At 49.3% G+C, this 13,074-nt stretch overlaps 1 protein-coding gene across 3 annotated transcripts in view; it reads left to right on the top strand.

The window, feature by feature from the left end:
* LOC115120146 (zinc finger FYVE domain-containing protein 16-like) overlaps positions 1-13,074 on the top strand; it is a 38,444-nt gene that overhangs the window by 8,146 nt on the left and 17,224 nt on the right. For 2 of the 3 annotated variants that reach the window (XM_029649056.2, XM_029649039.2), the window contains exons 3-4: positions 581-2,742; positions 10,232-10,340. In XM_029649056.2, the coding sequence (XP_029504916.1) occupies positions 581-2,742; positions 10,232-10,340 (2,271 nt within the window). The remainder of the gene's footprint in view (positions 1-580; positions 2,743-10,231; positions 10,341-13,074) is intronic. The other variant, XM_029649048.2, reaches the window with a different exon arrangement.

Raw genomic sequence — 13,074 nt, 5'->3', positions numbered from 1 at the left:
ATAGCATATATTTATTTTTATTTTCTCTATGTGGGTTGGGAGGGTGTGGTGTTAAAGCTGCAAAATGTAACTTTTTGGATGACCTGACCAACTTTACATAGAAATGTGAGTTATAGATATGTCATTCGCATTGAAAGCAAGTCTAAGACGCAGTAGATATGTTCTATGTGCCCTATTTCTATGCTTCCCATTCTAAAGTTTTGTTTTTGCGTCTTTTACTTTGGGTTTGTACACCAGCTTCAAACAGCTAAAAATACAATATTTCTGGGTATTGAAAATATATTTCACAGCGGTTTAGATGGTACAATGATTCTCTACGCTAAACATTGCTTGTTTTGTCACATGAACTCAAATAAGGCAAACTATTCGAATTTTAACAACCAGGAAATGGTGGAGCGAATTCTGCATATTGCACCTTGAACTGAAAAATGAATATTGTTTTTAAACTAGTTGATACTTGTACATGTGGTGCACATTCTACTTTGTAGTTGCTAACTTAAAACATGTTGCTCACATGTTCTGCTGAGATATTAACGACAGAATTGTTTAACGGATAAATCTCTCTTTCCCTTCCGACCAGATGAGCACAACTACAGATCAGTCTCTCTGTCACCTCCCGCGTATCCCGGCCACTCTCTGGGCCCCCAGGGTTTCCTTCCGGAAACCTCCACAGTTCCAGTTCCGCACTCTCTCCTTGACCTAAACTCCCTGCACTATGGCACTGCCCCCAGCTGCCCCGACTGTCCCAGCCCCAGTCCTGGAGATTGCGAGGCCAAGGGACAGCCTCTCATGGGGGTTGACCTGCTCTCCTCTGTGGACGGCCGGGGGGCTGCTAAGAGCTGTGCGCCACCCTTCCCCAAGCGGGCCCTGAAGCCTGTGTGTGACCTGGTCAGTGACACAGGCTCAGCCCACCTCCTCCTCCGGGCCAACAGCCACGACGCCTTCAGTGAGCTGGATGTGGTGGAGAGACGGTTGGAGGAGGAGCTTCTGGTGGACTTCACCTGCCCCTTGGTGGCACTGCCTGAGGACTCCTCAGCAGGTCTTTGTCCCGGCCTTGGGAGGACTGAGGGGAGGGAGGCTGCCGGGGGAGGGGAGGGGCTGCTGGGGCTGGACTCTGGTGGTTACTCTGCCACTCTCAGTCTGCTGGATGTGATTCTCCCTGCTGCTGTGGAGAGGCCCCCCTCACTGAGGAACTCTGAGTCTGGAGAGACGGAGGAAGAGAGAGACAGAGAGGGAGAAGCGACAGAGGTGGCCTTCGTCAACCAACACCTGAAAATCACACCAGCCCACCAGGACCAGGCTAGTGTCCCACCTGTTGCCATAGACACCAAAAAAGAGGACACTCCCACGTGTGATATCGACACAGAGGCCAGGGAGGAGGGTGAGGGGTCTTTGGAGCCCTCTGAGCTGACTGAAGCAGAGAGCTCTGGGAGCTGCACTGGACAGGAACCTAACCCTGAGGACGGCAGTGGTGGTGTGGCCGAGAGCCCATCAGCAGAGACAGAGCTTTCGCTGTCCTGCCTGCCCATGGGCGTGTCCATGTGTGGGGCCCTGGTGGCCTCCAAGAACCCTGAGGAAGCCATGGGGGGGGAGGGAGGGGAGGCTGGCCTAACTGAGACCTTAGAGGCAGAGTCCCTGTCTGCTTTCGAAGTCCAGGAGGAAGTTACTCTCCCAGAGAACCCTGAGACTGTGGGGGACTGTACCAACCCTGATGATGCCCCTGAAAACAAACCTGTCCAGTCACCTAGCACACAGAGCCCAGAGACAACCACCATGCCTTTCCACCTGGCAGCCTCGGCTCCCACCGTCTCCCAGCGGCCACTGAAGGTCAGCTTCTCCCTAGTGGAACAGCAGCCAGTCACAGGGGCTCCACAGCGCCCAGCCTCCCCTACCTCAGAGCCCAGCCCCAACCCAATGGACCCACCTGCGTTTGGGTTTGAGTACCTGCCGGAGAGCGACCAGGCCGGGCTGCTTGTGACAGATGAGGAGCTGGACGCCTTCCTCCGGGGGGAGACCCAGGGCCAGGAGGACAATGGGGTCCCTGACTGCGGGAGGCCCAGGGAGAACCTCCAGGATGAGGGCTTCTCCGAGCTCAACGGGAACCTGGAGGAGCGGCTAGTGGAGGAGGAGCTGCGGAGCTGCAGCCGGAGCCTAGGGGAAGGGCTGGAGAGGCTGGCCTCCCGGGAGAGTGACAGGACCTTGTCTGCAGAGGGGAACGTGAGTCGAGCTCTCTCCGCTCCCTCCCAGGACCCCCCCAGCCACAAAGACTCCAGCCCCTGTAGTCCCAGTAACCTCCCACCACCCTACTATGGAGGGGCCCGACCCAAACAGCTGCACTGTCAAGCACCCAGAGCACCTCCAGCAGCGGGGGAGAACCAAGGGCCCAGTAGCCCCACAGAACGCACCGACACTGGGGAAGAGGTGGACCAAAGCCCCTCTCCTCCCAGCCCCAACCCTGCCGAGGACCCCTCTAACCAAGGTGTACCCTGTCCAAGTTACTCCCCGCCTGAGCTCTATGTGAGCAGTGCGGGGTACGACGAACTGTCTGAGCCCCCACCCTACCCTGGCAAACCTGCTGGAGAGGGGAGCGGGTCCTCAGAGGGGAGGGAGGCGGAGGATGAAGATGGGCTGGGGTGCAAGCAGCCCCCCTGGGTGCCGGATTCGGAGGCACCCAACTGTATGAACTGCTGGCAGAAGTTCACCTTCACCAGGAGGAGGCACCACTGCCGGGCCTGTGGGAAGGTACGTACCCAAATCTGGCCATGAAGGGACTTTCTTTACCTTCATTTCTAGGGTCATCTTTTGCACTGTTGTTGATAACATATTTGGTGTTTTGAAGATATACATTTTTATTGACATTAGGTGTTAGTAGCTAAATATACTTTTACATAGTAACACATAATAAAGAGCTCTAACATACACTGAACAAAAATATAAATGCAACATGCAGTTCCACACTCTCTCCCTGACCTAAACTCCCTGTATTATGACACTGCCCCCAGCTGCCCAACTGCCCCAGCCCCAGTCCTGGTCCCATGTTTCTTGAGATTAAATCAAATATCCCAGAAATGTTTTATACACACAAAAATCTTGGTGCACAAATTTGTTTGCATATTACCTTTGCAAGATAATCCATCCACCTGACAGGCATGGCATATCAAGAAGCTGATTAAACAGCATGATCATTACACAGGTGCACCTTGTGCTGGGGGCAATGAAAGTCCACTCTAAAATATGCAGTTTTGTCAAACAACACAATGCCACAGATGTCTCAAGTTTTGAGTGGGGGTTATGGCATGGGCAGGCATAAGCTACGGACAATGAACACAATTGCATTTTATCAATGGCAATTTGATTGCACATAGATACCATGACAAGTTCCTGAGGCCCATTGTCGTGCCATTCATCCGCCGCCATCACCTCAAATTTCAGCATGATAATGCAAAGCCCCATGTCGCAAGGATCTGTACACAATTCCTGGGAGCTGAAAATGTCACTGTTCTTCCATGGCCTGCATAGTCACCAGACATGTCACCCATTGAGCACGTTTGGGATGCTCTGGATCGACGTGTACAACAGTGTGTTCCAGGTCCCGCCAATATCCAGCAACTTCGCACAGCCATTGAAGAGGAGTGGGACAACGCATTTCCACTGTTCCGGAGTCCAATGGTGGCGAGCTTTACACCACTCCAGCCGACGCTTGCCATTGAAGAGGAGTGGGACAACGCATTTCCACTGTTCCGGAGTCCAATGGTGGCAAGCTTTACACCACTCCAGCTGACGCTTGCCATTGAAGAGGAGTGGGACAACGCATTTCCACTGTTCCGGAGTCCAATGGTGGCGAGCTTTACACCACTCCAGCCGACGCTTGCCATTGAAGAGGAGTGGGACAACGCATTTCCACTGTTCCGGAGTCCAATGGTGGCGAGCTTTACACCACTCCAGTCGACGCTTGCCATTGCGCATAGTCATCTTAGGCTTGTGTGGCTGCTTGGCCATTGAAACCCATTTCATGAAGCTCCCGACGAACAGTTTTTGTGCTGATGTTGCTTCCAGAGGCAGTTTGGAACTCGGTAGTGAGTGTTGCAACCGAGGACAGACAATTTTACACGCTTCAGCACTCTGCGGTCCCGTTCTGTGAGCTTGTGTGGCCTACCACTTCGCGGCTGAGCCATCGTTGCTCCTAGGCATTCCACTTCAAAATAACAGCACTTACAGTTGACCGGGGGCAGAAATTGGAGGAACTGACTTGTTGGAAAGGTGGCATCTTATGACAGGACCACGTTGAAAGTCACTGCGCTCTTCAGTAAGGCCATTCTTCTGCCAATGTTTATCTATGGAGATTGCATGGTTGTGTGCTCGTTTTTATACACCTGTCAGCAACAGGTGTGGCTGAAATAGCCGAATCCATTCATTTGAAGTGGTGTCCACCATCATGTGAAATTCATGGACTAGGGTCTAATGAATGTATTTCAATTGACTGATTTCCTTATATGAACTGTAACTCTGTAAAATCTTAGAAATTGTGGCATGTTGAGATTATATTTTTGTTGAGTATAAGTGTGTGACCCAGTCACAAAGATCCTGAATATGAATGGAAGCTGAAGAAAATAATAAATAGGGAAATCTCTTCCTCTCATAATGAAACAATGAAACATAATGAAACAATCAGTTAACGTCAATACAGCAGCGATACTGCCAATTCCAATGAAGCACATTTCTGTATTTACTGAGTCAGAGGATTCAAGTGTAAATGTGGGTTACAATGTGGAGCAGTGACCTACCTATGATTCAGTTCATCTAGACTGTTACCTATCTTCTCTTTGTAGAGAGAACACTTCCAGTCTCGTGTTTACAAAGCAACACGGAGTTCCCTGCTTCCATACGTCACACTGGATCACACAGTATGGCACGATATCGCCTATATACCACACCCCCATCCTCTGCTGCTACAGTGGGGCAAAAAAGTATTTAGTCAGCCACCAATTGTGCAAGTTCTCCCACTTAAAAAGATGAGAGGCCTGTAATTTTCATCATAGGTACACTTCAACCATGACAGACAAAATGAGAAAAAAAATCCAGAAAATCACATTGTAGGATTTTTAATGAATTTATTTGCAAATTATGGTGGAAAATAAGTATTTGGTCACCTACAAACAAGCAAGATTTCTGGCTCTCACAGACCTGTAACTTCTTCTTTAAGGGGCTCCTCTGTCCTCCACTTGATACCTGTATTAATGGCACCTGTTTGAACTTGTTATCAGTATAAAAGACACCTGTCCACAACCTCAAACAGTCACACTCTAAACTCCACTATGGCCAAGACCAAAGAGCTGTCAAAGGACACCAGAAACAAAAGTGTAGACCTGCACCAGGCTGGGAAGATTGAATCTGCAATAGGTAAGCAGCTTGGTTTGAAGAAATCAACTGTGGGAGCAATTATTAGGAAATGGAAGACATACAAGACCACTAATAATCTCCCTCGATCTGGGGCTCCACGCAAGATCTCACCCCGTGGGGTCAAAATGATCACAAGAACGGTGAGCAAAAATCCCAGAACCACACGGTGGGACCTAGTGAATGACCTGCAGAGAGCTGGGACCAAAGTAACAAAGCCTACCATCAGCAAGGGCATTGAAGATGAAACGTGGCTGGGTCTTTCAGCATGACAATGATCCCAAACACACCGCCCGGGCAACAAAGGAGTGGCTTCGTAAGAAGCATTTCAAGGTCCTGGAGTGGCCTAGCCAGTCTCCAGATCTCAACCCCATAGAAAATCTTTGGAGGGAGTTGAAAGTCCGTGTTGCCCAGCAACAGCCCCAAAACATCACTGCTCTAGAGGAGATCTGCATGGAGGAATGGACCAAAATGCCAGCAACAGTGTGTTGTGAAGACTCACAGAAATGTTTGACCTCTGTCATTGCCAACAAAGGGTATATAATAAAGTAATAATAATAATAATCATCCCTTGATTCTCTATGTCCCCTATCCTCCAGGCCGGCTCGGTCCTCCCCTCCTGCTCCGTGGCTCAACGACTCATTGCGAGCTCACAGAACAGGGCTCCGGGCAGCCGAGCGGAAATGGAGGAAAACTCGCCTCCCTGCGGACCTGGCATCCTTTCACTCCCTCCTCTCTACATTTTCCTCTTCTGTCTCTGCTGCTAAAGCCACTTTCTACCACTCTAAATTCCAAGCATCTGCCTCTAACCCTAGGAAGCTCTTTGCCACCTTCTCCTCCCTCCTGAATCCTCCTCCCCCTCCCCCCCCCCTCCTCCCTCTCTGCAGATGACTTCGTCAACCATTTTGAAAAGAAGGTCGACGACATCCGATCCTCGTTTGCTAAGTCAAACGACACCGCTGGTTCTGCTCACACTGCCCTACCCTGTGCTCTGACCTCTTTCTCCCTCTCTCTCCAGATGAAATCTCGCGTCTTGTGACGGCCGGCCGCCCAACAACCTGCCCGCTTGACCCTATTCCCTCCTCTCTTCTCCAGACCATTTCCGGAGACCTTCTCCCTTACCTCACCTCGCTCATCAACTCATCCCTGACCGCTGGCTACGTCCCTTCTGTCTTCAAGAGAGCGAGAGTTGCACCCCTTCTGAAAAAACCTACACTCGATCCCTCCGATGTCAACAACTACAGACCAGTATCCCTTCTTTCTTTTCTCTCCAAAACTCTTGAACGTGCCGTCCTTGGCCAGCTCTCCCGCTATCTCTCTCAGAATGACCTTCTTGATCCAAATCAGTCAGGTTTCAAGACTAGTCATTCAACTGAGACTGCTCTTCTCTGTATCACGGAGGCACTCCGCACTGCTAAAGCTAACTCTCTCTCCTCTGCTCTCATCCTTCTAGACCTATCGGCTGCCTTCGATACTGTGAACCATCAGATCCTCCTCTCCACCCTCTCCGAGTTGGGCATCTCCGGCGCGGCCCACGCTTGGATTGCGTCCTACCTGACAGGTCGCTCCTACCAGGTGGCGTGGCGAGAATCTGTCTCCTCACCACGCGCTCTCACCACTGGCGTCCCCCAGGGCTCTGTTCTAGGCCCTCTCCTATTCTCGCTATACACCAAGTCACTTGGCTCTGTCATAACCTCACATGGTCTCTCCTATCATTGCTATGCAGACGACACACAATTAATCTTCTCCTTTCCCCCTTCTGATGACCAGGTGGCGAATCGCATCTCTGCATGTCTGGCAGACATATCAGTGTGGATGACGGATCACCACCTCAAGCTGAACCTCGGCAAGACGGAGCTGCTCTTCCTCCCGGGAAGGACTGCCCATTCCATGATCTCGCCATCACGGTTGACAACTCCATTGTGTCCTCCTCCCAGAGCGCTAAGAACCTTGGCGTGATCCTGGACAACACCCTGTCGTTCTCAACTAACATCAAGGCGGTGGCCCGTTCTTGTAGGTTCATGCTCTACAACATCCGCAGAGTACGACCCTGCCTCACACAGGAAGCAGCGCAGGTCCTAATCCAGGCACTTGTCATCTCCCGTCTGGATTACTGCAACTCGCTGTTGGCTGGGCTCCCTGCCTGTGCCATTAAACCCCTACAACTCATCCAGAACGCCGCAGCCCGTCTGGTGTTCAACCTTCCCAAGTTCTCTCACGTCACCCCGCTCCTCCGCTCTCTCCACTGGCTTCCAGTTGAAGCTCGCATCCGCTACAAGACCATGGTGCTTGCCTACGGAGCTGTGAGGGGAACGGCACCTCAGTACCTCCAGGCTCTGATCAGGCCCTACACCCAAACAAGGGCACTGCGTTCATCCACCTCTGGCCTGCTCGCCTCCCTACCACTGAGGAAGTACAGTTCCCGCGCAGCCCAGTCAAAACTGTTCGCTGCTCTGGCCCCCCAATGGTGGAACAAACTCCCTCACGACGCCAGGACAGCGGAGTCAATCACCACCTTCCGGAGACACCTGAAACCCCACCTCTTTCAGGAATACCTAGGATAGGATAAAGTAATCCTTCTCACCCCCCTTAAAAGATTTAGATGCACTATTGTAAAGTGGCTGTTCCACTGGATGTCTTAAGGTGAACGCACCAATTTGTAAGTCGCTCTGGATAAGAGCGTCTGCTAAATGACTTAAATGTAAATGTAAATGTAAAGTATTGAGGTAAACTTTTGTTATTGACCAAATACTTATTTTCCACCATAATTTGCAAATAAATTCATTAAAAATCCTACAATGGGATTTTCTGGATTTTCTTTCTCTGTCATAGTAGTTTTGTCTGTCATAGTTGCAGTGTACCTATGATAAAAATTACAGGCCTCTCTCATCTTTTTAAGTGGGAGAACTTGCACAATTGGTGGCTGACTAAATACTTTTTTGCCCCACTGTATATATAGCTTACTCAGATAGAGGCATGTCAATTATTCTTATTCCATGTTCTCTATATATCTCCTCTTCTCTGAGGTCTGAGAAGCCAGGTCTAACAGCCCAGTGACTAAAGCCAGAGCTAAGGCCCTAACAGCCCAGTGACTAAAGCCAGAGCTAAGGCCCTAACAGCCCAGTGACTAAAACCAGAGCTAAGGCCCTAACAGCCCAGTGACTAAAGCCAGAGCTAAGGCCCTAACAGCCCAGTGACTAAAACCAGAGCTAAGGCCCTAACAGCCCAGTGACTAAAGCCAGAGCTAAGGCCCTAACAGCCCAGTGACTAAAGCCAGAGCTAAGGCCCTAACAGCCCAGTGACTAAAGCCAGAGCTAAGGCCCTAACAGCCCAGTGACTAAAGCCAGAGCTAAGGCCCTAACAGCCCAGTGACTAAAGCCAGAGCTAAGGCCCTAACAGCCCAGTGACTAAAGCCAGAGCTAAGGCCCTAACAACCCAGTGACTAAAGCCAGAGCTAAGGCCCTAACAGCCCATTGACTAAAGCCAGAGCTAAGGCCCTAACAGCCCAGTGACTAAAGCCAGAGCTAAGGCCCTAACAACCCAGTGACTAAAGCCAGAGCTAAGGCCCTAACAGCCCAGTGACTAAAGCCAGAGCTAAGGCCCTAACAGCCCAGTGACTAAAGCCAGAGCTAAGGCCCTAACAGCCCAGTGACTAAAGCCAGAGCTAAGGCCCTAACAGCCCAGTGACTAAAGCCAGAGCTAAGGCCCTAACAGCCCAGTGACTAAAGCCAGAGCTAAGGCCCTAACAACCCAGTGACTAAAGCCAGAGCTAAGGCCCTAACAACCCAGTGACTAAAGCCAGAGGTAAGGCCCTAACAGCCCAGTGACTAAAGCCAGAGCTAAGGCCCTAACAGCCCAGTGACTAAAGCCAGAGCTAAGGCCCTAACAGCCCAGTGACTAAAGCCAGAGCTAAGGCCCTAACAACCCAGTGACTAAAGCCAGAGCTAAGGCCCTAACAGCCCAGTGACTAAAGCCAGAGCTAAGGCCCTAACAACCCAGTGACTAAAGCCAGAGCTAAGGCCCTAACAACCCAGTGACTAAAGCCAGAGCTAAGGCCCTAACAACCCAGTGACTAAAACCAGAGCTAAGGCCCTAACAGCCCAGTGACTAAAGCCAGAGCTAAGGCCCTAACAACCCAGTGACTAAAGCCAGAGCTAAGGCCCTAACAGCCCAGTGACTAAGCCCACACTGATTTAAAGCAGCATTACACAGGAGTCCCAGGGGCATTAACACTATAAGCTACTTACTGCAGTACTACAGGATATGGAAGGGATGATCAGCGAGGGGGCTACGTGTTCTGTGGAAAATAATGAACGACGTGGAACTAACCTTCCACAGAGTTGCATTACTTTCAGGAGAATGTGTAGAGCCCCAAATTGATTATCCCTTTTTATACCATGTCTATAATTTAACGCATTTGCCTCTAGAAATGTGTTTATTTTTCAGTAGAAATGTGTTCAACATCCACTGAAGTAGCTAGCAAGTTTACCAGTTGCCTTTTTAACCAAACAAACTGACTTGCTAGTTTAGCTAACCAAACCTGTAATGGCCTGGGTGTAGCTGGTACAGAGGAGTCAGGTGCAGGACAGCAGAGATTATTAATAAAAGTAACTTCACTCAAAATGACCAAATACATGTAGTAATACCAAGCCCTGCTGCACAATCAATTATGTCAATTATTATAATTTACTGCTTTTCTTTATGCTAGGGCAAGACATGGGTCACACACTTAACATTGTATGAATAACTTCATGTAGATTGTGTGTACGTATAGTGGTGTGTTGCAGTAGTGTTTGTCTCCTGCCTGATGTTTGTCCTCCCAACCGTGATGCAGGTGTACTGTGCCATCTGCTGCAACAGGAGATGCAAGCTAAAGTACCTGGACAAGGAGGCCCGGGTGTGTGTCGTCTGCTTCGAGACCGTACACAGAAGTAAGACCCAAGGTTTGAGTGTGTTTTCGTCTAGAGGATCATACACATGTTTAAGAAGGGAGCTCTGTTGTCAGTGAATGATGCAGGGAAAGGAACCCAGTTTATGTTGACTCTGAACTGCTAGCCCTATAAGGTGACTCATTCATCTTTAAACTGTTTCAACTTGGAGTTGTCATTAACAGACCATGTCTGGAGTTGTCATTAACAGACCATGTCTGGAGTTGTCATTAACAGATCATGTCTGGAGTTGTCATTAACAGACCATGTCTGGAGTTGTCATTAACAGACCATGTCTGGAGTTGTCATTAACAGACCATGTCTGGAGTTGTCATTAACAGACCATGTTTAGAGTTGTCATTAACAGACCATGTTTAGAGTTGTCATTAACAGATCATGTCTGGAGTTGTCATTAACATGTCTGGAGTTGTCATTAACAGACATGGTCTGTTATATGCTGCCCACACCACTCGCGTCACAAAAATATATTTAAGCATACATGTTATTGCACCCACACTCACGCCAACCTTGCCAAGTGCTGAAATAGAAGTCAGTTCTATTTGTGACACTGAACTCGGTGCGGGTCATCTCACCATTTTTTATTTTTTTTAACCTTGATTTAACTAGGCGAGTCAGTTAAGAACATATTCTTACTTCCAATGACGGCCTTGGAACAGTGGGTTAACTGCCTGTTCAGGGGCAGAACGACAGATTTGTACCTTGTCAGCTCGGGGATTTGAACTTGCAACCTTCCGGTTACTAGTCCAACGCTCTAACCACTAGGCTACCCTGCCGCCCTCATTAGTTAATAGAAGCAGATAGCCATGTGTCATCTCCTCATTGGCTATACCCACGTGGGTGATTGAAAGATGAACTGAGTTTGGTCAGTCGTCGTGATAACTACGAAAGTTAAATGCCAATCGTCATATAAAGTCCAAAGAAGAAAAAGCCTGGAAGGAGGAGAGATGACTACAAACGATCTGGCTAACAGTTTTATGTGTAAATTAATTGTTGGCGTAGAGGACCTTGTGCATTTCAGGTAAAATAACAGCTCCACGTTTATATCCCAGGACAAATTAGCTAGCAACTGCAAGCTAGCTAGCTAAATTGCCATAAATGTTTAATGCTTTCAATGTGTACCCAAAATAATATAATTGGAGTTTGTTTTGATATTTCAGCCTGCGTGTTGTGATGGTGTTTGGTGTGGGGGGACAAACTCAATTTGCGCCCGTGTGGTTGGTTTGGGTACGGTGTTAGAAGAGTCGCTTTATAAAGGTTCATCATATCTAGAGCAATACATGATACAATAGCCCTGTTTTTTAGATGGAAGTTGTTGTGCTTGTTTGTGGCATGGTCACAGTGTAGCAAACGTCACTAGCCATGAAATGCTTGCTTCCTCCGTCCTTGTTTCCTCAATTTATCTCAAAGCTCATTGGAGGAGAGGACCCAATGTCCCTCTCTTGGACCTCCTCTAATTGGCTTTCTGAGGAATTGAGGAAGCAAGGACTTAACAGCAAGTGAAGTTTTCAGACGCAGCCTAAGAATGATCAGTGAAGTTACATGTGCATTGTAATCTCAAGGCTAAAATGGCTACCTTGTATCAGAGAGCCTAGTGCCTAAAAAGTGCTTTCTTACACAGCCTGTGTGAAAGTGTTTACTTTGTTTGAGTGTGTCTGTGTGGGACTGCGTAAAAACTTAAGATCAGGTTGTGTAAGAGTATGTGTCATTGTGTTTTTGTGTGTGTGTGTGTGTATATGTACGTGTGTGTGTGCGCCCCTGTCTCTCTGTGTGTCTGCTTTCTCCAATCTCCTGTCGTCTCCTGCCCTCCTGCTCTACTGAACAACGACTCTAGCCTTCACTGGGAGACTGAGCTGCTATAGAAACAAAATGGCTAGAACCTCCATCCCCATTGAAAACATTGCTTTTCTATGTGCTCGCAGATCACTACTAACCAGTGATTTACGTTGCTCTATGCTGTTATTGGTGAGTGGAGATAAATAATGTGGAATTAAAACGTGTTTTTGTTCTATGCATCCCTTCTCTATGGTTCTGCTTCCCCAGTCAGGTGATGAAGGACTTTATCCTCTCCAGAGACTGAGCTGAGGTTAGAGTCAGGACATTATGACTGGTGCAGAGAGGATGGGGAGAGAGAGAGGATGGGGAGAGAGAGAGAGGATGGGGAGAGAGAGAGGGTGGGGGGAGAGAGGATGGGGAGAGAGAGAGGATGGGGAGAGAGAGAGGATGGGGAGAGAGAGAGGATGGGGAGAGAGAGAGGGTGGGGGAGAGAGGATGGGGGAGAGAGAGGATGGGGGGAGAGAGGGGGAGAGAGAGCTAAGTAGTTATGGCTGAGAGGAGTCAGGACGTTGGTGTGTGTCCTTGACTGTGAGTGTGGGACTGGAGCCACCTGACGCAGTGAGAGTGTGATACACACACACACACACACACAGCACCTTGACTCCCTTTCTGGCACAGACACACATACTCCGAGCTTCTCTGCGGTCCAGGGACAGGCTGGTGTGACTATTCTATTCTCGGCTCCTTGTCTGCTGTGTGAGTGTGGTAGAGATTGCGTGTGAAGGAGAGAGGGGGCCGTCTACTTTGCTTGGGCCTGTGAGTGCTGGGACAGAGTGATGCGATGCTCCCTCCCTCCCTCCACCCCCCCTCATTGCTCTCATCAGTATGGGGAGCAGCCTGTGAGGTTCTCAGTACACCCCCCTGCCTGCCTGGAGTCTGCGGCTAACGCAGCTAA

The sequence above is a fragment of the Oncorhynchus nerka genome, linkage group LG4 (genome assembly GCF_034236695.1).
Source record: "Oncorhynchus nerka isolate Pitt River linkage group LG4, Oner_Uvic_2.0, whole genome shotgun sequence".
Classification (NCBI taxonomy): Eukaryota; Metazoa; Chordata; class Actinopteri; order Salmoniformes; family Salmonidae; genus Oncorhynchus; species Oncorhynchus nerka.
This window is presented reverse-complemented; position numbering and strand designations above follow the sequence as displayed.